Source organism: Lagenorhynchus albirostris, chromosome 8 (genome assembly GCF_949774975.1).
Source record: "Lagenorhynchus albirostris chromosome 8, mLagAlb1.1, whole genome shotgun sequence".
NCBI classification, from domain to species: Eukaryota; Metazoa; Chordata; class Mammalia; order Artiodactyla; family Delphinidae; genus Lagenorhynchus; species Lagenorhynchus albirostris.
The window spans coordinates 56,933,907-56,961,195 of record NC_083102.1 but is presented as its reverse complement, the minus strand read 5'-3'; the positions used below and the strand labels follow the sequence as shown (position 1 = coordinate 56,961,195).

Sequence of the window (27,289 nt, the reverse complement as noted above, 5' to 3'; positions counted from 1 at the left end):
AACAGAACATCAACAACAAAACTCTTCACAGCATACATTCTGCCAAGATAGGTTTTCTGTGAATCAAAAGCATAGATTTCTTAATTCTCTAAGTAAGTGAAAGGTTGGGGAAAATACAAGTCTAACCATGAAATTAAGAGTGCTGAAAGGGTAATGGACAAACATAAAACATTAACTACATGCTGGCATCCGGAATAATATAGACTCATTTATAAAACATATTATTGTTAAAGAAATGGGTCAATCAATATTTGTTGTCAATTATGTGTTAAACCCTGTGCTAAGTACTTTAAGAAAAGCATAGACTTATGCATTATCACAGTCCAAATTTTATTAAATGCTCATATTTATAATTTTAAAATTCATGTACATGCTTAATAGTATTATTACATATGACCAAACAGTATGTCATTAAAGCTCAAGATATTCCATGGAATTAAAAAAATTTTTTTTTATGAGATCACACAGCCTCCTTTGAGCTCCTTGAAGGGATTTTTGTCCTCTGGGATACCCTTTACTAATGGATCCTCCCCAGATCTTTCTTCAACATAATCCCTTACTTCTTCACAACATTTGGACACCTTAAAGGAAAAAAAGAAAGAGATGACTCATTTGGCTTAATAGAGAATACTGCAGAATCCAAGAATGCATTTATAATAATAATTTGTGTGTGTGTTCTATCTTTTTAATGTGATTCTGCTTTCTGCCAATGCATTTGTACTTTCTACGAGAGAAGAAGAAATAGCTGCTCCCTGCCCTGTCCTTGTGGATATCTCTGGGCAAAGGCTAACCAGCCGCCATACTCCAGCTAAGGGCTCTCAGCGCACGCTGCCTCCAGCTTCTTTAGAGGAGACAGGGTCCAGGGATCAGAACACAGCTGACAGCACAAGTCAAGAACGTTACCAGAGTGAGCAGATTAAATCGTTGACTTCATTCCAAAAATATGACCTGTGAAGGTGGAAGGGAATGAATAATTGTTAAATTCCAGGCTTGTCACCACTCCTGGATTCTCAGAAGTATACACATGTAATTTTATTTTAACCTGGTCTACAATGATTGATCATGATTGTAAACTTGAAGGTGAGCTCCAAAGGGACCTTTGGCTGATGTGTTCACATGTATCCCAGGCATCTAGAACAGAGCCTGCATTTAGCTGGTGCTCAGTAAATAAATACTGGCTAAACTAGATCATTCGTTTTGCTTATGAGCTTGCTCCTTAGTCATCTGCTCCATTATAGTAATGACCCTGTGAAAAATCAGGCTTTAGTATTTTAATGGACTCAGCCAGAGCCTGTTAATGTACCATGTAACATACTGTTTAGAGAGAGGCAAAGTTCTATACATGTGTAAGTATGAGTATGTGTGCGTGTGTGTGTGTGTGTATACACATGCATATACACACATGGGACCAAATTATTCATTACTTTTAATGGTCAACTTGTTTTGTTTTCACTTAATTTATCCTTCATGACATTAACACAAAACTGCTTCATTTTTGGCAGTCCATGAAGTGACCATTCTGTAAGTTACCTAAGGAATTTATTGTTTTGTTTTAATAAAATCTTCACACCATTTTTGCATGAAAGTTCTAAGCAACATTAGACAGAAGACTTAAGATTACTTAGACTCTGCAAACTCATTATCTACATATTAGAACAGATCATTTCTAATCGGGGGCAGGACATTGTTCAGGTGGCTCCTTCACAGGACGATACTTGGAGTTTATGCACACATTTGAAATATGCAATACTTTAGATTCACTTTTTTCCCCTCAAAATTCAAACTTGAGATTTAGATTCACTTCTTCCCCTGTCTTCCAAACACCAGCTCTTTGGGCCCCAACCAGTTGTCAGGAACAGGACTCAGTGAGGGGTTAGTTTTGACAGTGCCTGGCTAGGATCTGAGGATCCTGAGGAACAGACTACCTAAAATCCTATGTGGGTGGATGTGCTTCAAAATTATTTCACGGAGCCTTATTATAAGTCTGTATAGTTTAATACAGGATTACATGGCATGGTAGAAAGAGCACGGGCATTGGATTCAGGCCATCCCAGGTTTGATTTTGACTCTGCCCACTTACCAGCTGTGTGTCCTTAGTTAAAATAGTTTATCTAAGGTATAGTTACTTCATCTATGAAATATGAGAAGCAACACAGATTGCATTAAGTACCTGGCATACAGAGATAGTCAATCAAATGGTAGCTATTACTATAAAGATTGCTTTTAGTTTTTGCCTATTATATTTGCTTATAGTCATTGTAAATCTTTCAGCTTTAGAAACTGATGCAAAGAGTTGTCTTACTCTGACAATAATGCTGCCTTAACAGCAAAGTAGGTTGAGGCACATTATGAATCGGTCTGGTTCATAGATACAAATAATAATTTTTAAAGTAATAATAATTACATATTGTTACTATTCCCATTTTATAGAAGAAGAAACTGGCACAGATGAGTTAGCTCATTTAAGTGAGTATTACAAAGGAAGTAAGTTGTAGAGCCCCAATCTGAACCAGGAATATGGTTCCAGAGGATACCCACTTACACGTACCGTGATGACACTATGCTATCCTGTGTCAGAGCTCTGGATTCAGGCTTGGAAAGTTCTGTGTGTGAGCATGTATGTGTAGTTTTGGCAGTCTGATACTAGATTAAATTGACTTCCAAGAGCAAAGACACATTGAGTAATAGGGCAAAGGAACCCCAAAACCTGACAAATGTGGACGGATGCGATATTTATCCAAAACAAAAATTCCCAGGTGAACTTGCCACAAGTGAATAGTAAACATGACGACAACCAAACTGCCTACAAAATAATCCTGAGTATATAAATAACAAAACAGCTTTTGGATGTTTCAAATAAAGAAGAAAAAGATAACCCTCCTTTACCTCAAAAGTTTATTTTCCCCCAATTATAAACATAAGGATTTAAACTTTTTTGGTGTGCGTTCCAAGCTTCTGTGATGTTTACAGATTTAATTTTATCTTTTAAAAATTACATGTTTTGCCTGTATGGAAAGGGCAACAGGGAAGTTTGAGACAACTATAAACATAAAAGAAGTCAAAATTCCAATTTTTACTGGGAGTAAGAGTTTTGAGCAAAGTATGAAGATAATACAAGCTTCTTTTTTTGCTTTGGCCTGATGAGGTTTTTTGTTTTGTTTTGTTTTGTTTTTAAGAAATATGAAATATACTCTTCTCACTTGTGAAGGAGTTTTTGTTCTATTGATGTTCCCAAAACAAAGAAATCTAAAATACATATCTACATTTTCTAAGCTCCAGTCACTGTTTGGTGGAAACTTTTATTCCTTTGCCATTTCTCCTCCTTCTACTGGCAGAGGACTTTTGGTAACCATTTCTAAGATCTGACAAATGTTTTTAGGAGAAACCAGTGAGTTCTTGTGCCTGAACTCATTTTTATTTGCAAAGAAGGAATAGAATGTATTCATTCATTACTGGCCATGACAGTGCTGGAGGGGATGTCTTGGCTAAAAGTATTTCAACAATATCAAATAAAGAGAAGCTTATCAATTTAGAAAAGTAAAAACAAAATGCCTATACGCATTGCTTTACTTTATTGCTAAACTAAAATATGATGTCTCATATTCTTCATTTTATTTTTCTTTCCCTTTTATTTAAAACAACTCTATAGGAGGATGCTTCAAGATGGCGGAGGAGTAAGATGTGTAGATCACCTTCCTCCCCACAAACATATCAGAAATACATCTACATGTGGAACAACTCCTACAGAACACCTACTGAACGCTGGCAGAAGACCTCAGGCTTCCCAAAAGGCAAGAAACTCCCCATGTACCTGGGTAGGGCAAAAGAATAAACAGAGACAAAAGGATAGGGACGGGACCAGCACCAGTGGGAGGAAGCCGTGAAGGAGGAAAGGTTTCCACACACTAGGAAGCCCCTTCGTGGGCAGAGACTGCAGGTGGCGGAGGGGGAAAGCTTCAGAGCCGCGGAGGAGAGCACAGCAACGGAGGTGCGGAGGGCAAAGCGGGGAGATTCCCACACAGAGAATCACTGCCGACCAGCACTCACCAGCCTGAGAGGCTTGTCTGCTCACCCACTGGGGTGGGCGGGGGCTGGGAGCTGAGGCTCAGGCTTCGGAGGTCAGATCCCAGGGAGAGGACTGGGGTTGGCTGCATGAACAAAGCCTGAATGGGGCTAGTGCACTACGGCTAGCCAGGAGGGAGTCTGGGAAAATGTCTGGAGCTGCCTAGGAGGCAAGAGACCATTGTTTTGAGGTGAGTGAGGAGAGGGGATTCAGAGCACCGCCTAAACGAGCTCCAGAGATGGGCGCGAGCCACAGCTATCAGTGTGGACCCCAGAGACGGGCATGAGATGCTAAGGCTGCTGCTGCCGCCACCAAGAAGCCTGTGTGCGAGCACAGGTCACTCTCCACACCTCCCTTCCGGACAGCCTGTGCAGCCCGCCACTGCCAGGGTGCCGGGATCCAGGGACAACTTCCCTGGGAGAACGCACGGCGGGCCTCAGGCTGGTGCAACATCATGCCAGACTCTGCCACCAAAGGCTTGGCCTGCATTCTGTACCCCTCCCTCCCCCCAGCCTGAGTGAGCCAGAGACCCCAAATCAGCTGCTCCTTTAACCCCGTCCTGTCTGAGTGAAGAACAGATGCCCTCAGGCAACCTATACACAGAGGCAGGTCGAAATCCAAAGCTGAACCCCAGGAGCTGTGCGAACAAAGAGAAAGGGAAATCTCTCCCAGCAGCCTCAGGAGCAGCGGATTAAATCTCCACAATCAACTTGATGTACCCTGCATCTGTGGAGTACCTGAATAGATAACAAATCATCCCAAAATTGAGGAGGTGGACTTTGGGAGGAACTGTAGACTTGGGGTTTGCTGTATGTGACTGACTAGATTCTGATTTTTATGTTTACCTTAGTATAGTTTTTAGCACTTGTTATCATTGGTAGATTTGTTTATTGGTTTGGTTGCTCTCTTCTTTTTTTAAATTACTTTTTATTTTAATAATATTTAAAAATTTTTATATTTTAATAACTTTATTTATTTGCTTTCTTTTGTTTTTTTCCCTTTTCACCCTGAGCCGTGTGGCTGACAGGGTCTTGGTGCTCTGGCAGAGTGTCAGGCCTGAGACTTTGAGGTGGGAGAGCTGAGTTCAGGACAGTGGAAAACCAGAGACCTCCTGACTCCACGTAATATCAACCCTGAGAGCTCTCCCAGAGATCTCTGTCTCAACGCTAAGACTCAGCTCCACTCAACGACCAAAAGCTCCACTGCTGGACACCCCATGACAAGCAACTAGCAAGAGAGGAACACATCCCCACGCATTAGCAGAGAGGCTGCCTAAAATCATAATAAGTTCACAGACACCCCCAAACTCAGCACTGGACACGGTCCTGCCCACCAGAAAGACAAAATCCAGCCTCATTCACCAGAACACAGGCACCAGTCCCTTTCACCAGGAAACCTACACAACCCACTGAACCAACCTTACCCACTGGGGGCAGACACAAAAACAATGGGAACTATGAACTTGCAGCCTGTGAAAAGGAGACCCCAAACACAGTAAGTTAAGCAAAATGAGAACACAGAGAAATACGCAGCAGATAAAGGAACAAAGTAAGAACCTAGCAGACCAAACAAATGAAGAGGAAATAGGCAGTCTACCTGAAAAAGAATTCAGAGTAATGATAGTAAAGATGATCCAAAATCTTGGAAATAGTATGGAGAAAATACAAGAAACATTTAACAAGGACCTAGAAGAACTAAAGAGAAAACAAACAATGATGAACAACACAATAAATGAGATTAAAAATTCTCTAAAAGGAATCAATAGCAGAATAACTGAAGCAGAAGAACGAATAACTGACCTGCAAGATAAAATAATGGAAATAACTAACACACAGCAGAATAAAGAAAAAAGAATGAAAAAAATTGAGGACAGTCTCAGAGACCTTTTGGACAACATTAAATGCACCAACAATCGAATAATAGGGGTCTCAGAAGAAGAAGAGAAAAAGAAAGGGACTGAGAAAATATTTGAAGAGATTATAGTTGAAAACTTCCCTAACATGGGAAAGGAAATAGTCAATCAAGTCCAGGAAGCACAGAGAGTCCCAACAGGATAAATCCAAGGAGAAACACTCCAAGACACGTATTAATCAAACTATCAAAAATTAAACACAAATAAAAAATATTAAAAGCAGCAAGGGAAAAGCAACAAATAACATACAAGAGAATCCCCATAAGGTTAACAGCTGATCTTTCAGCAGAAACTCTGCAAGCCAGAAGGGAGTGGCAGGACATATTTAAAGTGATGAAAGGGAAAAACCTACAAACCAGATTATTCTACCCAGGAAAGATCTCATTCAGATTCAACAGAGAAATTAAAACCTCTACAGACAAGCAAAAGCTAAAGGAATTCAGCACCACCCAACCAGCTTTACAACAAATGCTAAAGGAACTTCTCTAGGCAGGACACACAAGAGAAGGAAAAGACTTACAAAAACAAAACCCCAAAATTAAGAAAATGGTAATAGGAAGATACATATCAATATTACCATAAATGTAAATGGATTAAATGCTCCAACCAAAAGACACAGACTGGCTGAATGCATACAAAAACAAGACCCGTATATATGCTGTCTACAAGAGACCCACTTCAGACCTAGGGACACATACAGACTGAAAGTGAGGGGATGGAAAAAGATATTCCATGCAAATGTAAATCAAAAGAAAGCTGAAGTAGCAATTCTCATATCAGACAAAATAGACTTTAAAATAAAGACTATTACAAGAGACAAAGAAGGGCATTACATAATGATCAAGAGATCAATCCAAGAAGAAGATATAACAATTGTAAATATTTATGCACACAACATAGGAGCACCTCAATACATAAGGCAAATGCTAACAGCCATAAAAGGGGAAATCGACAGTAACATAAGCATAGGAGGGGACTTTAACACTCCACTTTCACCAATGGACAGATCATCCAAAATGAAAATAAATAAGGAAAAACAAGCTTTAAATGATACATTAAACAAGATGGACTTAATTGATATTTATAGGACACTCCATCCAAAACCAACAGAATACACTTTCATCTCAAGTGCTCATGGAACATTCTCCAGGATAGATCATGTCTTGGGTCACAAATCAAGCCTTGGTAAATTTAAGAAAATTGAAATTGTATCAAGTATCTTTTCTGACCACAACGCTATGAGATATCAATTACAGGAAAAAATCTGTAAAAATACAAACACATGGAGGCTAAACAATACACTACTTAATAACCAAGGGATCACTGAAGAAATCAAAGAGGAAATCAAAAAATACCTAGAAACAAATGACAATGAAAACACGACCCAAAACCTATGGGATGCAGCAAAGGCAGTTCTAAGAGGGAAGTTATAGCAATACAAGCCTACCTCAAGAAACATCTCAAATAAACAATCTAACCTTATACCTAAAGCAATTAGAGAAAGAAGAACAAAAAAACCCCAAAGTTAGCAGAATGAAAGAAATCATAAAGATCAGATCACAAATAAATGAAAAAGAAATGAAGGAATGATAGTAAAGATCAATAAAACTAAAAGGTGGTTCTTTGAGAAGATAAACGAAATTGATAAACCATTAGCCAGACTCATCAAGAAAAAAAGGGAGAAGACTCAAATCAACAGAATTAGAAATGAAAAGGGAAAAGTAACAAGTGACACTGCAGAAACGCAAAGGATCATGAGAGATTACTACAAGCAACTATATGCCAATAAAATAGACAACCTGGAAGAAATGGACAAATTCTTAGAAAAGCACAACCTTCCGGGACTGAACCAGGAAGCAACAGAAAATATAACCAGACCAATCACAAGCACTGAAATTGAAACTGTGGCTAAAAATCTTCTAACAAACAAAAGCCCAGGACCAGATGGCTTCACAGGCAAATTCTATCAAACATTTAGAGAAGAGCTAACACCTATCCTTCTCATACTCTTCCAAAATATAGCAGAGGGAGGAACACTCCCAAACTCATTCTGTGAGGCCACCATCAACCTGATACCAAAACCAAACAAATATGTCACAAGAAAAGAAAACTACAGGCCAATATCACTGATGAACATAGATGCAAAAATCCTCAATAAAATACTAGTAAACAGAATCTAACAGCATATTAAAAGGATCATACAGCATGATCAAGTGGGGTTTATCCCAGGAATGCAAGGATTCTTCAATATAAGCCAATCAATCAGTGTGATACACCATATTTACAAATTGAAGGAGAAAAACCATATGATCATCTCAATAGATGCTGAAAAAGCTTTCGACAAAATTACACACCCATTTATGATAAAAAACCCTCCAGAATGTAGGCATACAGGGAACTTACCTCAACATCATAAAGGCCATATATGACAAATCCACAGCCAACATCGTTCTCAATGGTGAAAAACTGAAATCATTTCCACTAAGATCAGGAACAAGACAAGGTTGCCCACTCTCACCACTATTATTCAACATAGTTTTGGAAGTTTTAGCCACAGTGATCAGAGAGGAAAAAAAAATAAAAGGAATCCAAATTGGAAAAGAAGTAAAGCTGTCACTGTTTGCAGATGACATGATACTATACATAGAGAATCCTAAAGACACTACCAGAAAACTACTAGAGCTAATCAATGAATTTGGTAAAGTAGCAGGATACAAAATTAATGCACAGAAATCTCTTGTATTCCTATACACTAATGATGAAAAATCTGAAAGGGAAATTAAGGAAACACTCCCATTTACCACTGCAACCAAAAGAATAAAATACCTAGGAACAAACATACCTAAGGAAACAAAAGACCTGTATGCAGAAAATTATAAGACACTGATGAAAGAAATTAGAGATAATACAGACAGATGAAGAGATATACCATGTTCTTGGATTGGAAGAATCAACACTGTGAAAATGACTACACTACCCAAAGCATTCTACAGATTCAGTGCAATCTCTATTAAACTACCAATGGCATTTTTCACAGAATTAGGACAAAAATTTCACAATTTTTATGGAATCACAAAAGACCCTGAATAGCCAAAGCAATCTTGAGAAAGAGAAACGGAGCTGGAGGAATGAGGCTCCTTGACTTCAGACTATACTACAAAGCTACAGTAATCAAGACAGTGTCCATCATTGGATGAATGGATAAAGAAGATGTGGCACATATATACAATGGAATATTACTCAGCCATAAAAAGAAACGAAATTGAGCTATTTGTAATGAGGTGGATAGACCTAGAGTCTGTCATACAGAGTGAAGTAAGTCAGAAGAGAAAGACAAATACTGTATGCTAACACATATATATGGAATTTAAGGAAAAAAAATGTCATGAAGAACCTAGAGGTAAGACAGGAATAAAGACACAGACCTACTAGAGAATAGACTTGAGGATATGGGGAGGGGGAAGGGTAAGCTGTGACAAAGCGAGAGAGAGGCAGGGACATATATACACTACCAAAGGTAAGGTAGATAGCTAGTGGGAAGCAGCCGCATAGCACAGGGAGATCAGTTCGGTGCTTTGTGACCGCCTGGAGGGGTGGGATAGGGAGGGTGGGAGGGAGGGAGATGCAAGAGGGAAGAGATATGGGAACATATGTATATGTATAACTGATTTACTTCGTTATAAAGCAGAGACTTACACACCATTGTAAAGCAATTATACTCCAATAAAGATGTAAAAATAAAAAAATAAATACAAATAAAGCAACTCTATAAAAATTTTAAAACATTTTTAGCTTAGTGGCCATAGAAAAACAGGCTAAGTGCTGGATTTGGCTTATGGAAAATAGTTTGTCAAACTGTTGATTTTAACTCTAAATCAAAAGATAATTATGATTATTAATTTTCTTAATTTCTGATGAATTTTATCTGAACAACTTGTTTTCAACTATATTGAGTTTCTGCAGTGAATGATGTGGGAGAGGAAAAATAATTTTCCCTCTACACTTCTAGGTTCTTGACTGAGATAACCCTGTAATAAGAAAGACAGATTAACAGGAGAAAAACAAACAGAAGTTTAATAACATGTATACCTCCTGTATACAAGGGAGAGACTCAGGAAAACTGAGTAGCTTCCTGAAATAGTCCAAGCCACCATCTTAAAACCCACTGCAGTGAAAGACCAAAGAAGATGGTAGGTGTAGATGACAGGGGTGTGGGGAGCCAGTTATGGGCTTAAGAGAATTACCAGAACCTTACCCTAAAATAATTCATGACAGCCTATCCCTTAAGGACAAATATTTCCTCCCTTATGTCAGAGTACAACCTCTTGGCTTTGCCTTTGTAAGCCCCTGACTCCTTCTCTTCCCTGGAACACTCTTTCCGTTTTACCCAAATCTGTCTCCTGAACTGTAATTCTTAACACCCCAAATACACGTTTTTTATTCGGGGAAAAAAAAAAAAAAAAAAAGGAAAAGCACAGTATTAAAAAAACAAAACACAGCAAAAACAAAGAACAGTCCCTAAATGGACAAAGCTCCACATCAACAAACCAAAACTTAATACCTAACTTAACTGCAGTTTCAGCCTTTCCCAGGAGTGGAATTTAAACCTGTCAATCTGTAACTTCCTGATCAGCACTAGTGAGGTAATCTGCATGATAGACCCCTGCTCTTCCCACAAAGGAAGTTGCTCCTGCCTGAAATAATTCTTTCTTTTGTTTATGACTTCCTTGTCCCACCCCTTTGTGCCTATAAAAACCTTCCATTTTGTACAGCTCCTTGGTGAGCCTTTCTATTTGCTAGATGGGATGCTGCCCAATTCATGAATTATTTAATAAAGCCAATTATATCTTCAAATTTACTCAGTTGAATTTTGTTTTTTAACAACAGCAAACAAGGGTAAGGCTGTTAAGCAGATCTAATCCTTGTGTTCTCCATGATAAGAGTTTCTAGAGATTTAGAGTCATGCTTCTCCTCCTGACACAGAGAAGGAGACACCCTTACTAATGGAGATTTCCCTTATAAATGTAACTGTCTCTTAGGAAAGGGTAACTTCTAGTTGGTTTTCAGAGCTTCCCCTGCGTCTGCTATTTTTCAAAAATAATCAGCCTAAAAGAATCCATATGCCAAAAAGGCATATTTTGGGGTGGCAAATTCTGCTCCCCTTCAATGGTTTTTAACCTGGTAGTGCTACAGTTATCTCTAGTTTAAAAATAAAATTCAAAACAGAGCAGCAGTTTACCAGCATTCTTTCCAGTGTCACTTCTTTCTTGAGCTGGTCAACTTCCATCTTCAATTTGTCCTTTTCTGTCAGGTCCTCAATATTGATCACTGGCATCTTTTGCCTGCTGAAAAGGTAGAAAGTTTATACACCTGAATTGCTAGACTCACGTCAAGTTAATGTTAGCCAACCCTTCCCTCAGCTCTTAACCTACTAAGTGAACTGTTTGTTTTAACTTCCTGTGATAGTCAATTTCTCTTGAATGCTCTCTGAACAATTCTAGCACTGCACACTAGCCTTGAGGTTTTAAAGCTTCCTTATAATCTTCATTAATATGATTAAACTAAGTATTTGACTCTAAATACCTGCTAGTAGGTTTGTGGGGAGAGGTCAGTTCAGTCAGTAAATAATCTTAAATATCCAATGCTCCTCCTTTTCCCTGTTTATTTGACACAGTGTAAAAACTTGAGGTTCCAACCCTTATCTCCAACTCCAAAGCCCTCCCCCATACGATTTATGCCATTTAAGTTAGTTTGAGGTCATTCTGAGGACTACCCATTAATCCCCTAAATCGCTGGAGTATTTGATCTGGTATTAACAGAGAAACATACAAAAAGTGTCATTATAAGTTCCTTGTAAATAACGGATTGAAATATAAACCAATGGAATGAAACTATAGCAAACAAATAACCTTGTTAGTTAGAAACAAACTAGCATACTACATAGATGTGTTTCTCCTGGAATTTTTTTGTATGTAATTGTCACAACGAATTGGACAGCAATGATGAGCAAATGCAGCAGGATAAAGGGGATGCGGGGAGTCTGATCTCCTGATGTATATCATAAAAAAACAGACTCTTCTGCCCTTTTAGCAATGTCTTCTTCTTCTTAATTAGATCAATGGGCAATGGGAAAGATGGCACAGTAGCTAGTGATTCCTGTATGAAATTGCCTGGAAAATATTTCATTGTAGCCAAGTGGCATCACGCTTTATAGTCTGTCCTCTTTAGGTCCTCTCTTCTCTTTTGTTTCTCTGGTCCAACTTCTATGACGACATATTTTTATTAAAGTAGACACATTCAGGTCACATGTTATTTCAGAAAACAACATCATACATCTACATAAAAATACACTGCTAATCACATTTCAGCAATTAACTTACTTCCTTGCATTTATATAGTATTTTCATTTCCAAAACATTTGAGGAAATATTATTTTCCTTCTTTGTTTTATAATATCCTGTTCTTCTCTGGAAAAGAGGTAGTTTAACCTATTTTTTAGGGATAAATACCTACATAGGCCAGCACAGAGGTACCCGATGGGTACCCAAAGCCAATGTTTCCTATCCTTTTAATTTTTATTTTATTCTGTTCTTATTTTAAGAATCAATATGACAACAAAAAAGTTATTTCTTCCTGTGTAATTATTGCTTGGTATTCAAGAGCCCATTCTCAGTGTTATTCTTACCTTCCTTCTTACTCCCTTCAGACTACCTGCAAAAATTCACAAGCACCTCTGTTTCTGCTGATCATTTTTACCTGTTGACATTGTCTTTTGCACAACTTTTCTCCATCTTGGAAAATGTTTTCCACTTGGCAGTGACTTTGAAGAATCACTTTAGGAATTTGTTAAAATAGAGGCCCAACTTAAGGGATTTTGATTTGGGGAAGGGGTTAGAATTTCATTTTCTCTATTCCAGTAAAGCTTTACCATATATTGCCAATGAAATGATCACTCACTGGCACTTGCTGGCTGTGTGGTCCTGATCAAGTTATGTAACCTCTCTGTGCCTCAGTTTACTAGGAAATAGGAGCAATAACAGTACCTACATTGTAGATGTTTTCTGAGAAGAATAAAGATCACATAACACTGCATAGCATGGAGCAAGCCCTCAGTACACGTTACCTGATGTTACTCACTTACTCTGTACGTCTAGAGTTTCAGATTGTGTTGTCTTACATGTCACTTGCTGATAGGTGGCTTTATAAATGCTCTTAAAGGATATCATGTGGACATGATTTAGCTCCTTTAATACCATGTGTAGTAGATGCCGTTGGTGCCCTTCCCAGACCCCCCTTTCCCTTTCCAGGTTGGGGTATTTATACCTCCAGAAGCTGCAGTTGTTGACCACCAAACCTTTACATACGTTTATCCTTAGCTGATGGAAGCCACTTCAGCTGGTGATGTCTGGAAGATTATGACAACTGGCCCCTGTGGGTGTCCTGTAGCAAATGGCTGGCTGAAGTGGGGTTCTAATAGCCCAGACAACTTGCCTCTGGGCTGAAAAGCCTTGGTGTAATTGAGAAACTTCCTGAGCACCCCATGGGTTCAGGATGAAGCTAGACTTCTGAAACCGCATCTTTGCCTGTCTTCTCCTCCTTCATCCTGCTTTCCTCCTTCCTTCAGAGATTTCTCCTGAGAGCTCACCATCAATAAATCACTTGGACAAGTGTCCCTGTCTTAGGCTCTGCTTCTAAGAACTCTAAGACACGAAGGACTGTAAAGACCTTTACAAGAGCATCCATATCTTTCATAGCTTATGTCCTTATCGCTGTGTACTGTTTTGTATATTGTTTGGTATACAGAAGAGAATGATGAAGTATTGATAAAGTCACTTGCAACTTACATCAGAAATATTCACCTAGACATAGAGAAAAGTGCATGATGTTGCAGGGGAGGAAAAATAATGTTCCCTCTATACTTCTAGATTCTTGGCTGAGACCATCCTGTAATAAAAGATTAATAGAAGAAAAACAAACAAAAGTTTAGTAACGTATATACCACCTGTATACGTGGGAGAGACCCAGGAAAACTGAGTAACTCCCACAAATGGCCCAAGCCACCACCTTAAACGCTGCTTCCAGCTAAATACAAAAGAAGATGCTGGGGAGGGGGAGGGAGAGTCAGACATGGGAGGTTAGCAGGCAAAGCACAGTAAACAAGGGTTATGAGAGTTGAGTTGCTGCCTTCTCCACTGATAAGTGCTTTTAGAGATTTAGATTCATCCTCCTCTTTCTGGTACAGAGAGGGAGACACAATTACAAATGGAGATTTCCCTTATAAATGTAAATGTCTCTTATAAGAGGATAACTTCTACTTGGTTTTCATGGCTTCCCCTGTGTCTGCTGTTTCTTAAAAATAATTAGCTCAAAATACTCTTTATGCCAGAGAGGAATACTTTGGGGTGGCATATTCTGCTCCCCTCCAGTATATAACTTCATATTAATAACAAATGATTTCTTAACTCTAAAATGCTGTGATTCACCATATTTAATAATAATTTAAGCAAAACACACTTCATTTGGTGGAGGTGAATCTTAGAAGATTTGAGAACGCTTGCCAAATTTGATACCATGGGTCTTGTATGAAAAATTTCAAAGAGTGAGGATCAAAACTCTCACCACCCTCAGGGACACCTAGATACACAGAGAAGCACAGCATATATTGTCTGCATGGAGAGTTCAAATGCTCAGAGTTGTATTGAAGTCAAGGATTTAAAAGGATTCAAAGAAAACATACAGATGGCCAACAAGCATATGAAAAGGTGCTCAACATCACTAATCATTAGAGAAATGCAAATCAAAACCACAATGAGGTATCACCTCACACCAGTCAGAATGGCCAACATCAAAAAACCTAGAAACAAATTCTGGAGAGGGTGTGGAGAAAAGGCAACCCTCCTACACTGATGGTGGGAATGTAAATAGATACAGCCACTAAGGAGAACAGTATGGAGATTCCTTAAAAAACTAAAAATAGAACTACCATACGGCCCAGCAATCCCACTACTGGGCATATACCCTGAGAAAACCATAATTCAAAAAGAGTCATGTACCAAAATGTTCATTGCAGCTCTATTTACAATAGCCAGGACATGGAAGCAACCTAAGTGTCCATTGACAGAGGAATGGATAAAGAAGATGTGGCACATATATACAACGGAATATTACTCAGCCATAAAAAGAAATGAAATTGAGTTATTTGTAGTGAGATGGATGGACCTAGAGTCTGTCATACAGAGTGAAGTAAGTCAGAAAGAGAAAAACAAATACCATATGCTAATGCATATATATGGAATCTAGAAAAATGGTACTGAGGAACCTAGTGGTAGGGCAGAAATAAAAATGCAGACTTTGAGAATGGACTTGAGGACACAGAGGGGGAAGCGCAGGCTGGGACGAAGTGAAAGAGTAGCACTGACATATATACACTATCAAATGTAAAATAGATAGCTAGTGGGAAGCAGCTGCATAGCACAGGGAGATCAGCTCCATGCTCTGTGATGACCTAGCAGGGTGGGATAGGGAGGGTGGGAGGGAGGCTTAAGAGGGAAGGGATATGGGGATATATGTATGCATATAGCTGTTTCACTCTGTTGTACAGCAGAAAATAACACAACATTTTAAAGCAATTATACTCCAATACAGATGTATTAAAAAAATAAATAAATAATATAGAACCTTCAAAAATTATAAAAGTGGAATCTTTAAAAATTATATGTAAATTTATTATATTGAATATATAGTTATATACATATATTCATTTTAATTATAGTGAAAATATAAAATTACAAACTAAAAAAATAAAAGATTCAGATATAATATCATTTAATTACTCTTTTAAAAAAATATTTTTATTGGGGTATAGTTGATTTACAATGTTATGTTAGTTTCAGGTGTACAGCAAAGTGGATCATTTATACATATACATATATCCACTCTTTTTTAGATTCTTTTCCCATATACGCCATTACAGAGTATTGAGTAGAGTTCCTTGTGCGATACAGCAGGTTCTTACTAGTTACCTATTTTATATATTGTAGTGTATATATGTCAATCCCAATCTCATCCCTCCTCCACCTTATCCCCTGGTAACCATAAGTTTGTTTTCTGTATCCACGACTCTACTTCTGTTTTGTAAATAAGTTAATTTGTACCCGTTTTTAGATTCCACAAATAAGCGATATCATATGATATTTGTCTTTCTGTGTCTAACTTACTTCACTCAGTGTAACAATCTCTAGGTCCATCCATGTTGCTGCAAATGGCATTATTTTGTTATTTCTTAATGGCTGAGTAATATTCCATTGTATATATGTACCACATCTTCCTTATCCATTCCTCTGTTGATGGACATTTAGGTTGCTTCCATGTCCTGGCTATTGTAAATAGTGCTGCAATGAACACTGGGGTGCATGTATCTTTTCAAATTATGGTTTCCTCCAGGTATATGCCCAGGAGTGGGATTGCTGGGTCATATGGTAGTTTTATGTTTAGTATTTTAAGGAACCTCCATACTGTTCTGCATAGTGGCTGTACCAATTTACATTCCCACCATCAGTGTAGGAGGGTTCCCTTTTCTCCACACCCTCTCCAGCATTTATTGTTTGTAGATTTTTTTGATGATGGCTATTCTGACCAGTGTGAGGTGATACCTCATTGTAGTTTTGATTTGCATTTCCCTAATAATTAGTGATGTTGAGCATCTTTTCATGTGTTTTTTTGGCCGTTTTATCATTTAATTTCTCTTTGTCCCATTTTGCAGATGAGGCAAAGGTGATCCAGAGAATTGAAATGCCCCAAATCACACAGTTGGTGACAACAGAGCTGGGGCTATAACACAAGTGTTTGTTTTCTGGTCTAGGATGTTTTCCACTCTAGCACACTTCTCTCAGTTACCCTCTTCAAACTAGTTTAAAAGAGTAGGTTTGCTTTTTTTTTTTTTTTTTTTTAATATATATATACTCCATCACTCCAGAATTACATAGAGAAAGAAAGCACAGAGTTGACAACCAAGGGCACTAACCACCTCCATCCCCCCAGTGCCTCCACTAACTAGGCCACTTATATTCTAAACTTCCAGGTTGGGCCACCCTCCATGGGAAGACCTAAGAGGGGCTAGATCAGATTGCTGGAACTGTTACCAAGTATCCCCATTCCCACTTTCACCAGAATATAACGGGAGGACTGGAGACTCACAGACCAACAAGCTAAGGTAGCAGTTACAGCTAATTCAGGGGAGAAACATACCCTCATTAGGTAGAATATATGTCACCTTTTACTTCTTCCTCCATCCTGCACTACTACTATCAGAGGAGCTAAGGCCCAAAAAACCCAAGAAGAGAAGAGGAGGGGGAGAAAGTATCTCAGAGCTGTACCCCATCCACAGAGCACTGGTTCTCAATGGGAGCAATAGTGCCCCCTAGGGGGCCTTTTGAAACTGTCATGTTGTTTATGGTTTTCACTGGTTTTGTAGGTACTGGTTAGGGATGTTGAGGATAGAACTACGTAGAGTAGCTCAGTGTCTCACTAATGTCTTTCAGAGTTTCCATAGGTTTCTTGATAATTTGTTTAGAACTAAAACGGCCTAGTGTAAAGTCAAAAGGCTACTTGTTTCCTGTTTGCTTTTACCAATTATAGACTAACATATTTTGAAGTAAGAAAACTTGACTAGGGCTTCCCTGGTGGTGCAGTGGTTAAGAATTCACCTGCCAATGCAGGGGACACGGGTTCGAGCCCTGGTCCAGGAAGATCCCACATGCCATGGAGCAACTAAGCCCGTGTGCCACAACTACTAAGCCTGTGCTCTAGGGCCCGCGTGCCGTAACTACTGAACGTGCGTGCCACAACTACTGAAGCCCACATGCCTAGAGCCCGTGCTCCACAACAAGAGAAGCCACCGCAGTGAGAAGCCCACGCACCACAATGAAGAGTAGTCCCTGCTCGACGTAGCTAAAGAAAGTCCACGCTCAGCAACGAAGACCCAATGCAGCCAAAAATAAATAAATAAATAAATTTATTTAAAAAAAAAGAAAACTTGACTAATAAAATATTTAACTTATAAGGGCTATATTAGGGGAAATTATTAAAATTAATTTTTAAAAGTCCTTTGTTTTATACAGAGGGTCAATCACAGATTCTTTGAAATAGAAATGTTAGCACTTTAAATATGTTGATTCATAAACATTCAGTTTGACACATTTTTTTCAGAAACAAATTCACTCTGTTATGTACAATAAGCTTGTAATCATATGGGTATAAATTTTGTCTCATACTGTTCTTTTTCATCCTGACATTATACTCGGGACTATTAAAGAATAACAGCTAACATTTTATTCATTCATTCAACAAATATTTACCAAGTGCTGTTATGTGCCAGACACTATTCTAGATGCTTGAGGGTAGAGCAGAGAAAAAAAAATCAGAAAACTTTGCCTACAGGGAACTTACAGTCTAATGAAGGAGACAGGCAATGAATAAGGTTAAAAAAAAATTAAATGAGGCAATATAGTGTGATAAGTCCTAAGGAGAAAAATAAAACAGAGAAGGAATAGGAAGTGTCAAGAGAAGTATTTCAATTATTGAGAGAGTGGCCAGGGCAGGCTTCTCTGAGACAATGCTATTTGAATGAAGACCTGAAGGAGTGAGCCATGAATGCTTATTGCTTATTATTGATTATAAGAGAAGATTATTCCAGGGAGCAGTGAGCTAGTACGACTGGGAGGAGCCAAGTGATATGGGGAAGAGTAGTTTATGGTATCAGTGATCACGTGGGTCTTTCGGGCCATTGTAAAGACTCTGGATTCACTCAGTGACTTAGGGAACACTGGAGGGTTTTGAGTAATAGAGTGATACTATCTGTCATATATTTTAGTAGCATTATTCTGGCAGCTATTTTGAGGCTAGACCATAGAGGGCAAGGGTAGAAGCAGAGAAGAGACAATTTCGGTAATTAAGGTGAGACATGATGGTGGCTAAAACCAGGGTAATAGCAGTGGAGGTGGGGACAGGTGGTGAGATTCTAAATATATTTTGAAAGTAGAGATAATAGGATATGCTGAGAGATCAAAAGTCAAGAAAAAGTCAAGATAACATCAATGATTTGGGTCTGAACAAATGAAGAAGGAATGCTGTTTCCTGAGATAAGGAAGACTTGAGAAGGGGAATCCCATGTTTAAGATGCTTGTTACACATTCATTTGAATGGGCAGTCTGGAGTTGAGGGGAAAGGCCAGAGCTTAGGAGAGAGCCATGAGAATGGATGGGAATACCCAGGATGAATAGGAAAGAGAAGAGAACAAAGGATTAAACACTAACCCTCTAAAGGGAGGGAGTTGAGACAAAATTAATAAAGGAAAGTGAGTTTGTTGTGATGATTAGTTAATAACTTTTGAGCATTCACCATGTGCCAGACACTGTGCTGAACACACATATGCAATACCTCTATCGCTTTATATCTGTATGTAGCTACTCTTCTTCCCTCTGTCTTTGTACGTGGACCAATAAAATGATAGCAGCTAACAAGCATGTGTTTATTCAGCAAATATTTATTGAGTAACTACCACAGACCAGGCACTCTTGATTGCTAGGGGTTGAAGCAGCAAACAAAATCAACTTTCTTATCTCTTACTGTGTTTATACTACATCACTCTATAAATCATTCTTTTCAGCTGAGGGTTTTTTTCTTATCACATAAAAGGTAGTTTGTATTTGGGGTTTTTTCTTCCATCTAATCAAGTTGATCACACATTTTATCATATTTCATTTTTCAAAGCCAGTTGCGGGGAGAATGGATACATGTATATGCATGGCTGAGTCCCTTTGCTATACATCTCAAACTATCACAACATTGTTAATCGGCTATACTCCAACATAAAAAAAAAAAAAGCCAGTTGCTTTTGTATATATTGCTATTTTTGTTACATGAATACCAATCTCTCTCAACCTATAGCCTATACTTAAGACACATGTGACTCATAGACATTCAAATATATTCTATGACCACTCGCTTTCTTCCCCAGGGCAACTCTATTTCTCTGTTTCTACTGAGCCAGATGGGTTTTCAAGACGTTTGGAAAGAAGTGTGATTGTGGCAATAATAAGTAATTCGTTTGTTCCACAGACATTTATGAGATCCTACTTTTCAGGTCTTGTTCTTAGCATCGGGATACAATGGTGAGTATGACAGGTAAGTTTCCTGTTCTCATAGAACTTGTATAATAGTGAGAGGATTAGACAAGTCAAATTAAAATAATAAACATAGTGATTTCAAATGATAAAGCTATAAGGATAGTTTGTGATACCATGAAGTCATAAGGAGTGACTGAGATATTGGGCAACATCATATAGGCTGATTAGAGGTAGTGCTAGTGGGACCAACACCCAAATGCCAAGAAGGAGTCAGTGAAGTAAAGATCAGGAGATGAGCATTTCATGCAGGGATAAGGGCTAAGCAGAGGGAACAGCTCATGCAAAGGACCCGAGGTGGGAACGAACTTGTATGAGGAGAATAAAACACACAGTGTAACTTGAGTCTAGTAAGGTCAAGAAAGAGTGATGGGATGAGGTCAGTAAAGGGAGACAGTGGTCAGATCCCATAGTCACTCAGTTAGTGACTTCCACGGTGAGAAATAAATGAGGAGGTAAATGGGGGGCTTTATTTTTATTTTGAAGATGTCAGGTGTTGTGGCACAGTCTAATGTGTTAAAAATACTCTGCTCTGTGGGGTTTAATGGAGAACAAAAGTGGAAACTGGGAGTTTCCACTAACCTAACATAATGGTCCCATAAGAACAGACAGATTTGAACTAAACTGGTGACTGTAGATATAAAGAGATACGGGCAAATTAAAAACGTGATTTGGAGGTAGAATTGACAGGACTATTGATAGACTGGGCAATGAATGGATGGGAGGTGTTAAGAATGATTCCAGAGTTTTTAGCTTGAGAATCCAAGTGTGTTATTTACAGAAATGAGGAAGATTGGGGGTTATCACCAACACTCCAGTTTAGGACATATAGCGTTTGAGATGCCTGTTAGACATCCAAGTGGATATGTTAAGTAGATAAAAGTGTTTGGAATCCAGTGGTGAGATCGAGACTATCCATAAATATATGTATATGTATGTGTATGTAAAGTTTATGTGTATATGTACTTGAAATCACATAAGGAGAGAGTAGAGTTAGAGCCTTGAGTCAGCCCAACCTTTAATTGGCAGGCAGAGGAGAAGGATAAATTGATTGAAAAGCAGTCAACTACGTAGGAAAAAGCCAAAAGAATGTGGTATGGTAAAGACTAAAAAAAAGGCATTTCAAGAATGACGAAGGATTTGAAATTGTTAAATACTGCTGAGAGGTTAAACACAATGCAGATGGAAAAATGTGGTCTTTGGTGACCTTAGGGCCAGCTGCTTTGTCATACGTATTGAGAGGTCCAGTAAGATGTGGCAACATGATGAGTTGCTCTTGACAAGAGCACTTCCTGTTCTTCCTCTTCCCAGTATGAAAGTTTACTGAGTGGAATGTGGGAAAAAAGGGAGAGGAAGTGGAGGCAGAGAGCGAAGATAACATTTTTGATAAGTTTTGCTGGGAGAGGGAGCAGTGAAGTGGGGTCCTTACAGGAAAGAGATGTAGAATCAAGTAAGAATTTTAAGTTTGGGATGAAAAAGAATCAGAGATAGAGCACTCCAAATGGAAACGTAAAACCTGGGTGTATGTGCTGAATGTCGCAGAGGAGTGAGTGAAGTCCTTGAGAAGGCAAGAGAGGAAAGGAGCCAGAGCAGTAGCCAAGGGGCTGGTCTCTGACCAGACCAGCGCATGCCCTCCACTGCAAGAAAAAGCAAGACAGAGAATACAGGACATTCAGTTGCCCAGTAGGAACAACTGACCCTTCTCTGGCTGGTTCAGTATATCTAGTCCAGACTAGTGTACTCAATTCTCTTCTAATACAGACATTTCAGTTCAATTCAGTTTTTCCCTCAGCTAATAGATAGTCAATAAGAGGAAAAAAATAGTGGTAGTGCTAGGAGATGTATGCCCATTTCAAACTGCAACTAATGTTTTCTCCTGCCCCCAAATGGCAGGTTGTCCCTCCTGTGTGATTTAATATACAAAGTTTTTCTACATAAAGCTAGAACAAATGAACATTTGGAGGGCTTATGACACTTTAGTAAGTAATGTATAAGCAACATGAAATTTGGGTTAGAGTATAAAAATAACAAGGCATTTTCATGAAAGGGTATCTTTATACTTGAAAGGTCAAGATCCATTACTTACTGCTAAATATAACCCTGATAATAAGGTCTTTAGGGATTAACTCTCTCAATCCTCTAATCTGATTACCAACTTTGGCAGATGTTTCTCTTAGAGCATTAGAGCAATGTATTAAATTGTAGCTATCTGTTAGTTCTCAATTATAAACTTCATGTTTGAAGTAAAAGGAAATCTGAGATAGAGCTGTCCACGTACTGAACGAGGGTCACGAGCACATGCTCTATATAATGAACCTGGCTTTGGTCCCCACTAATGTGGAAGAAAAGGATCTGTGCACAGAGACCAGGGGACCAGAATTCAGACTGCTAGTTGTATAGTTTTGACCAAGTCATGTATCTATCTAAAGCTTCAGCTTCTTCATTTGCAGAGTGGGGAGAATAAAGTACCTGTCTCAAGTGGTTATCGTGGGGGGTTTAATGAGCTAATGAATGCAAGGTACAATGCAAACCCTCAATAATAAACATTTTATCCAGTATTGTAATTATTGCTATTGAGGTTTCCACATGGTATACAAGAGTTAGGGGAAATTTTCCCCTTCTTCCCCCATTCTTAATGTGTCACTCTCGTGGACTGGTAACCCCAGCTAGAATTCTGGGTAGGTGATGAAGCTGCATTATGCCAGAAAAGTCTTGGATAAAATAGTCCAAAATCCGTTCCAACCTTCTGTGTGCCCTACATAGTTAAATGTGCAGTACCTGAGTGAGAAAAAAGATGGTCCGCATCCTACGTAGGCACGACCTTTGAGGGAACATACATCTAGGAAGAAGAGAAAGGGGGTTTCTGAGATCCTGCCCTTCTGCAGAAGGCAATGCTTTGTCATAACCACAGCTGCTAAAAGAACCAACCAAAGCAACTAGCTGATGAAGAAAAGTGTCTGTGTCCCACAGGCACTGAAGATGTAATGTGAGATATGTTTGTGTGGATTGGTTTTTATTTCTAATTGAACTCTTGCTTAAGTTTTATTTATTTCATCCTCCATAGTCCCATAGAACCTGGTACATATTTTTAATATTATAATAAGAACACTATATTGTGACTGGGTCATAGAGTGTTCATCTGTCTACCCTATTTTGCCGTGAGATCCCTAATGTGTTTATTCATCTTTGTATCCCAAATGTGCACAAAGGCACAAAGTTGGGCACATTTTAAATGTTTAATCTGCTTATTTTTAAAATAGGTGAATGAAAGAATGGCCATGGTAAGAGACACATTATACACTCCATTATCTTGTTCTGCCTAGGGAGAAGGAGAATAAAAAAATTAGGCATGGGGAATGTCTCATCTTCTAAGTGACTCCACTTTATTACAACACTGACAAATGCACTCTGTGTCCGACAGAGGGTGCATTAGAGCAAACATTTCCTACAAGGCCCAACCCGCTGGAAAAATGTCTAGTTGGTGAAGGAGCTGTCTAAACTTTAACAGAACTCTCATGACCCCTAATCTCTCAGAAGAGATTAACTGCCTTTCTTAGCAGATGTGCAAACTCCTTGTTAGTGCCAGCTGGACTCATTTCAGATTTTATTTTGACAGGGCTAAACTAACGGGCAGCAAGAACTCTGTTTATTCAGGAGTTATCAGTGGGCTTCCCTGGTGGTGCAGTGGTTGGGAGTCCGCCTGCCGATGCAGGGGACACGGGTTCGTGCCCCGGTCGGGGAAGATCCCACATGCCGCGGAGCGGCTGGGCCCGTGAGCCATGGCCGCTGAGCCTGCGCGTCCGGAGCCTGTGCTCCGCAACGGGAGAGACCACAACAGTGAGAGGCCCGCGTACCGCAAAAAAAAAAAGTTATCAGTGTAACTCCTTAAGTGACTATGTTATGTTATACACAACCCCAAATCACTGGGCTAAATTAATTCTCCTCATTCACTCGTAAGTTAGACATGCCACCTCTCCCTAAGGTATCTGACAGAGAGGAAGACCATCTATCTCAATCTTTTCTTTAAATTCACGGTCACCTTTCAAGACTGTGGAGCTCTCAGAGGGTAGAACAGCATGCTCAAGGCTTGGGAATTCTAGGAGCTACTGTGTTCCAAGTCACCTTCACATCCACTTGTTATGGGTCCAATGCGGGGGAGGGTGTGGAGAAGAACAGAGGCAAGGATCTGACACCTCAAAGCTGCTCCTGAACTCATGGGAGCCTTTGTGTGTTTCAATTCTGGAGTGTAGTGTTCTGCTCTACGGTCTTGATACAGTAGAAAGAGCTTAGGTCTGGGTATGTCAGAAAGAATACAAGACTGAGTGAGTATCAGGAATGTGGGTTCTAGTCTCAGCTCTGCCAACAAACGAAGGTAATTAAACATGACCAGCCATTTTATCTTTCTAGGTCTCAATTTGTAAATGTAAAATAAAAATACTGGAACAGATGGTATTGATAGTTCTCTTCAGCATTCAAATTATAAGAATTCCATGCCTTATTTTACAGAGATCTAAACTATTTTGAGCCTCTGTCTTTAGCTGCAGCCACTAGAGCTGTCACTTGGTCTGGCAATGACAAATCAATCTGGGTGACGGTTCTTCCCTGATCCCTCCAGCCTTGTACTTCCTGTTGACTTTGGATTAAGGAATTCTTTTCCTCAGCTGTGGTAACCTTTTGGCCTAGACACTGGTTTAAGGAAATAGAAGTACTATGACATCCCTATGGGGAGGCTGATCGTGGTGGTCACATGGCTACTTCCACATAATCCTAAGGACAAATCCAGTAATTTAAAGTAGTCCCAGGAATTTTAGATTCCTCTTATATAGGAAAGTATCTTTTTCATGGATATAAAAATACTCAAGTGTTTTGCAATTGAGGAGTAATTTCCTTCCTGATCATCTGGCTTGACAATCTCAAAATTCTGACTCCCCCCACTTGTTCACTTCTTCCCTGTCCCTACTCAGCGGTCACAGAGGTGTTAGAGACGCACCCTATTTGGCATAGAACAAGGGAGGAAACTAACATTTCTAGAGAACCTCTGAATACAGATTTCAACCTGTGTCTATAGACTCCATACCACGGAGGGGTGAAAAGCCTGGTTTTGAACCCCTCCGCCTCCATCTGTTACACAGCAGGCCTGAGTGGACTGAGTATCTGCTGGGGCTGAGAGAACCCTGAAGCTCATTTCCCCAGAAGAGACTATCACAAAGTGGTATTTGATTGTGTGACACCTTCCTACGTGGAGAGGTGACCTCTGAGCACAGCCAAAGAGGAGAGCTGATGGGAGCAAGGCCAGTTCATGCTGCTGTGTTTCTTGATTGTGGCTAATGCTCCATCTTAAAATGCTCTGCCGAGGCTTTCAGTGGTAACTGCGACATGGGACAATTCCGATGGATTCTGTGCCTGTATGTGAGGAGCACATCTCTCAGAGTTCCTAGGCGCTTTCCCGTTAATCCTTATAGCACACTTGTACGGGACAGTGATTATATCCATTTCACAGATAAGAAAACTGAGGCTCTGAGATTTTATGTAACTTGTCCAAAGGAACAAGGAATAAAATCCAGGTTTCCTCAGACTCCCAAGTCTGCTTTCCCATTGCACTATGCAATTTCCCAAAATAATCTGCCCTAATTCCAAAGATTTCTCTTTCTACATGAAGCAAAAGATGATTAAAAACTGCCAGCAGCTGAGAACAAAGAACAGAAGTGACAATAGTTAATGCTAAATGATAAGTCTGACTGAGTCTCTGTCCTTGAATTTGTTTTAGTCCGTTTCGGAGATATATTTAATCATATTCAGAAGAATGGAAATAGGTTAAGTTTGACGTTGAATTAGCTTTTCTTCCAAACATGATCCTGTATAAACGTGTGGTAAAATTTTCCTCCCCTAATAATATTTGGGAGGTATTGGGAAGGTCTTATCTGATTCTCATATGAGTGTGTTTTTCCAAAACCAGCTGGCTGCCGCAGGGCTTGGCGTGCGGGAGTCAGCTCACACTGGCTCTGGTGAACTGATTGTACCCATCTATTTCCAACTCTGGCAGCTTGAAATCAAGCCAAAGTGAGAGCATTTACTCCATGGAAATCAGTAAAATATACAAACCACCAATCGCCCCCCCCCGCCGCCCCACCGCCCTTTTTTTTCTCCTGGTGAGCTTGTTGTTAAACATGTATCCTTACATCTCTGTCATTCTTAATCATAGATATCTAGTAATCTGACAGCATAAATGACACAGTATTTCCAGACCAGGTTAGTTTTCCTAGGAATATGGTTCTCTGTCATGACATCAGGATAACTGAAAACTGGCCCAATGGGTTATAGTGTGAAAACATCCCAGACGATTAACTTGCTGTAAGCACAGAGATTCTCAGAAACTTGAAAGAGAATTCCTGTAAACTCCCTCCAGTATCTTTAGGAGAAGCCAAGGATAATTATTCCCTTAAGAATATTAAATAGAGCAAGAGGAAAAGGGGGAGGAAGGGAAGACACATTCATCAAGAGAACCCATTAAAATGTTCTCCAAAAATATCCTTGATATTTCATGTAAAATCCCAGTGTAGATAATTTGTTTTGTATAGATAAAAAGTTAGGCTCAGGCTAATATATCAAAGGAACAATTAACTATAATAGATGCACTGACACTAAGAAATGTATGGGAAGGGGCTGATCTGGCCAAAGCTTCAGGATCCCCCCTAAGGCCACCTCTCTTTGGACTTTCATGTTCCAGCTCCAAAAACAGTTAAAACACTAACACATAGCTGATGGCGGTGTAAAATGGTATAATCATTCTGGAAAACTGTCTGGCAGTTTCTAATATTTTAAAATATTTTACTTGAGAGTAATAAAATTTGTTTGCACACACAAAGCAGCTTTATTCATAGTTGCCCCAAATAGAAATAACACAAATGTCCAATAATAGGACCTTTGTTGTATACTCATACATTGGAAGACTGCTCAACACTTACAAGGAACAAACTCTACAATAGCATGTGTGTCTTAAAAACGGTAGTGGAGTAAAAGAAGTACAAAACAGTAAATATCTTATGATTCCATTTGCATGAGATTTACAACAGGTGAAACCAATCTGTGGTGCTCAGAATGGTTGCCCCTGGCCTGGGGTTGGAAGGATTG

At 39.2% G+C, this 27,289-nt stretch overlaps 1 protein-coding gene across 1 annotated transcript; it reads right to left on the bottom strand.

Moving 5' to 3' along the window:
* Positions 1–452: 452 nt before the first annotated feature.
* GNGT1 (G protein subunit gamma transducin 1) lies at positions 453–11,310 on the bottom strand. Its single transcript, XM_060156089.1, has 2 exons — positions 11,215–11,310; positions 453–581 (listed from the first exon to the last, which is right to left on the bottom strand). Exons 1-2 carry the CDS (start codon positions 11,308–11,310, stop codon positions 453–455), a joined length of 225 nt encoding a protein of 74 aa, XP_060012072.1.
* Positions 11,311–27,289: the final 15,979 nt, after the last annotated feature.

Excerpts from the sequence above, each read along its gene's own strand:
- GNGT1 (XM_060156089.1), bottom strand. The coding sequence starts at position 11,310 with ATGCCAGTGATCAATATTGAGGACCTGACAGAAAAGGACAAATTGAAG. Across the intron at positions 582-11,214 it reads TGACACTGGAAAGAATGCTG|GTGTCCAAATGTTGTGAAGA; the intron begins GTAAACTGCTGC and ends TTTTCCTTTAAG.